Raw genomic sequence first — 2,074 nt, 5'->3', positions numbered from 1 at the left:
CTATCATTGTTTGTTTAACCAGCACCTCCCTCTCCCCCAATAAATAAGCAAAAATGCATAAATTGCCCTTTCTAGGGAAGATAGTGGAGTTTTTTTATGCTAAGGCTTTTAAGTGACCCTCACGCCATTTTTGGAGTTATACGCTTATAACATTTATGTTGTATATATTAGGAGCTCTGTCCTGAATAAAGGGAAATAGAATAAAACCTGATTTGGCTTTCAGTTGTTGAGCTCTCACTGTGGAAATTTTGTTCTTGATGTTGTAGTAGCTGTTATATTCATAATAACCGGGTGTGAATCTCCAGAGACACACATGTGGTGTGTTGGGATTGGGCCACAGATAGTGAAGCTAAGGGTCACTCAGAAATCTTAAAAAATGACTTTAAAAAAAACACAAAGATCAGCTAGAAAGACAGAGTCTGTTCCTAGAGCTCTTTATGTTTTTTTTTTTTAAAAAATAACTTATTGGGAGAGAAAATTATTATTCTTTGAATACATTTTTAAAAAAACCCTAGATGTGAACATTCCACTCTTTGCAGAACATCCGTGGTCAGAAGTATTTATTTGTCTCCCAGTCTGTAAATGTACTTGGTGGATAGAACAGTTGTAAATCTATTGAATAGCATTTGAATTTATATAAGTGGGAACTTAAGTAAATTGAGTTATATAAGTGGGAACTTTGACAATCAGCCTAACTATTCAATTAGAATAGAAAGCATTAAGAGTGTGAAATTAATAGATTTACAGGCCTGGGAACCTCATTAGAATTAAGCTTTTTGGGGTACTGCTCTTTTTTGTGGTCATAGTGTGGGTATAGGCTGGTTATATTTTACTGTTTGACTTATTACTGGAAAAATCGGAAAAATAATTTAAAAAGTAATATTTCGGAAAAATAATTTAAAAAGTAATATTCAGAATCTGTCCTGGAATCCCATAACTTCTGTTACTCTCCTGAACGCTTGTTTCTAAATATGTAGATGAAAAATTAACAGTAATTATGTGTATTGAGAATGTAGGAAGGAACACATTTAGATGGTTATTAAAATTCAGTAGCAAGATAAGGCAAAATAGCTGAAAATTCCTGGGAAAGAGAATGTAGTTGACAGTTCTGTGCAGAGAAAGGAGCCCGTTTTACATATTTCTTTTGTTTTTTGTTTTCTCAGGATATTGGTCAGGAATCTGTAGACTTATTGGCATTCAACTCGGTCGCAGAAGTGGAATTGCTGGGTCTGGAGAAGCTCAAGTGTGAACTCACAGCTCGGGGGCTGAAGTGTGGGGGCACCCTCCAGGAGCGGGCAGCAAGACTCTTCTCCGTCAGGGGACTGGCGAAGGCACAGATAGACCCAGCCTTATTTGCCAGGCCTTTGAAGGGGAAGAAGAAATGAATTGCGTCAGAACTGATTTCCTTCCTTTTTCTAGTGCAGCACTTACAACCTGACTCGTGGCCATTATTCCTGTTGATATTAAAGCCGATAGAACCCAATCCTAACTATCCTCTTTTTCATTGTTACAGTTACAGAATTAATGTGTGACGCCATCTGAGCTTGACGTTTTTGTGGGAAGATTTTTTTAAATAACAAATTTAATAACTGTGAAGCTATTCAGATTTTTGGTTTTATCTTGTGTCATTTAGGAAAGTTATATTTTCAAGGAATTGATCCATTTGACTCAAGTTGTCTGATTTGTGGACGTGAGGTTATTCCTAATAGTCTCTTCTTATCCTCTGAAAGTCTGCAGTGGTAACTTTTTTCATCTGAGTTTTCAGGTGGTGGTTCTGAAAGGGAGAGAGCCGCTGCCGTGATTCCCGTCACTGTAGCATGTAGAGGGGTGGCTGTCATGCAGGAAGCGGCTAGTCAGTAAAACGTCTTGGGCAAAACGAGATAGTAGGTAGTTAAGAAATCAAATATCTATTCCAAGAGACCACAGGGCTTAAAGTCTTAGAGAAAGAAAAAACATTGTGGGGCCGGCCGGGTGGCTCAGTTGGTTAAGAGCGCAAGCTCTGAGCAACAGCGTTGCTGGTTCGATTCCCACATGGGCCAGTGAGCTGCACCCGAGCTGGCAACTGGACTTGGAG

At 38.7% G+C, this 2,074-nt stretch overlaps 1 protein-coding gene across 1 annotated transcript in view; it reads left to right on the top strand.

Moving 5' to 3' along the window:
* Positions 1–1,483, top strand: part of SDE2 (spliceosome associated SDE2) — a 31,741-nt gene extending 30,258 nt beyond the window's left edge. Inside the window, exon 5 of the mRNA XM_019659014.1 lies at positions 1,107–1,483. Coding sequence (XP_019514559.1) covers positions 1,107–1,385 — 279 coding nt within the window. The 3' untranslated portion in view covers positions 1,386–1,483. The remainder of the gene's footprint in view (positions 1–1,106) is intronic.
* Positions 1,484–2,074: the final 591 nt, after the last annotated feature.

This window comes from Hipposideros armiger, unplaced genomic scaffold (genome assembly GCF_001890085.2).
Source record: "Hipposideros armiger isolate ML-2016 unplaced genomic scaffold, ASM189008v1 scaffold_293, whole genome shotgun sequence".
In the NCBI taxonomy this organism is placed as follows: domain Eukaryota; kingdom Metazoa; phylum Chordata; class Mammalia; order Chiroptera; family Hipposideridae; genus Hipposideros; species Hipposideros armiger.
Note: the sequence above shows the minus strand (reverse complement) of the source record. Positions and strands in the feature narration are given on the sequence as shown.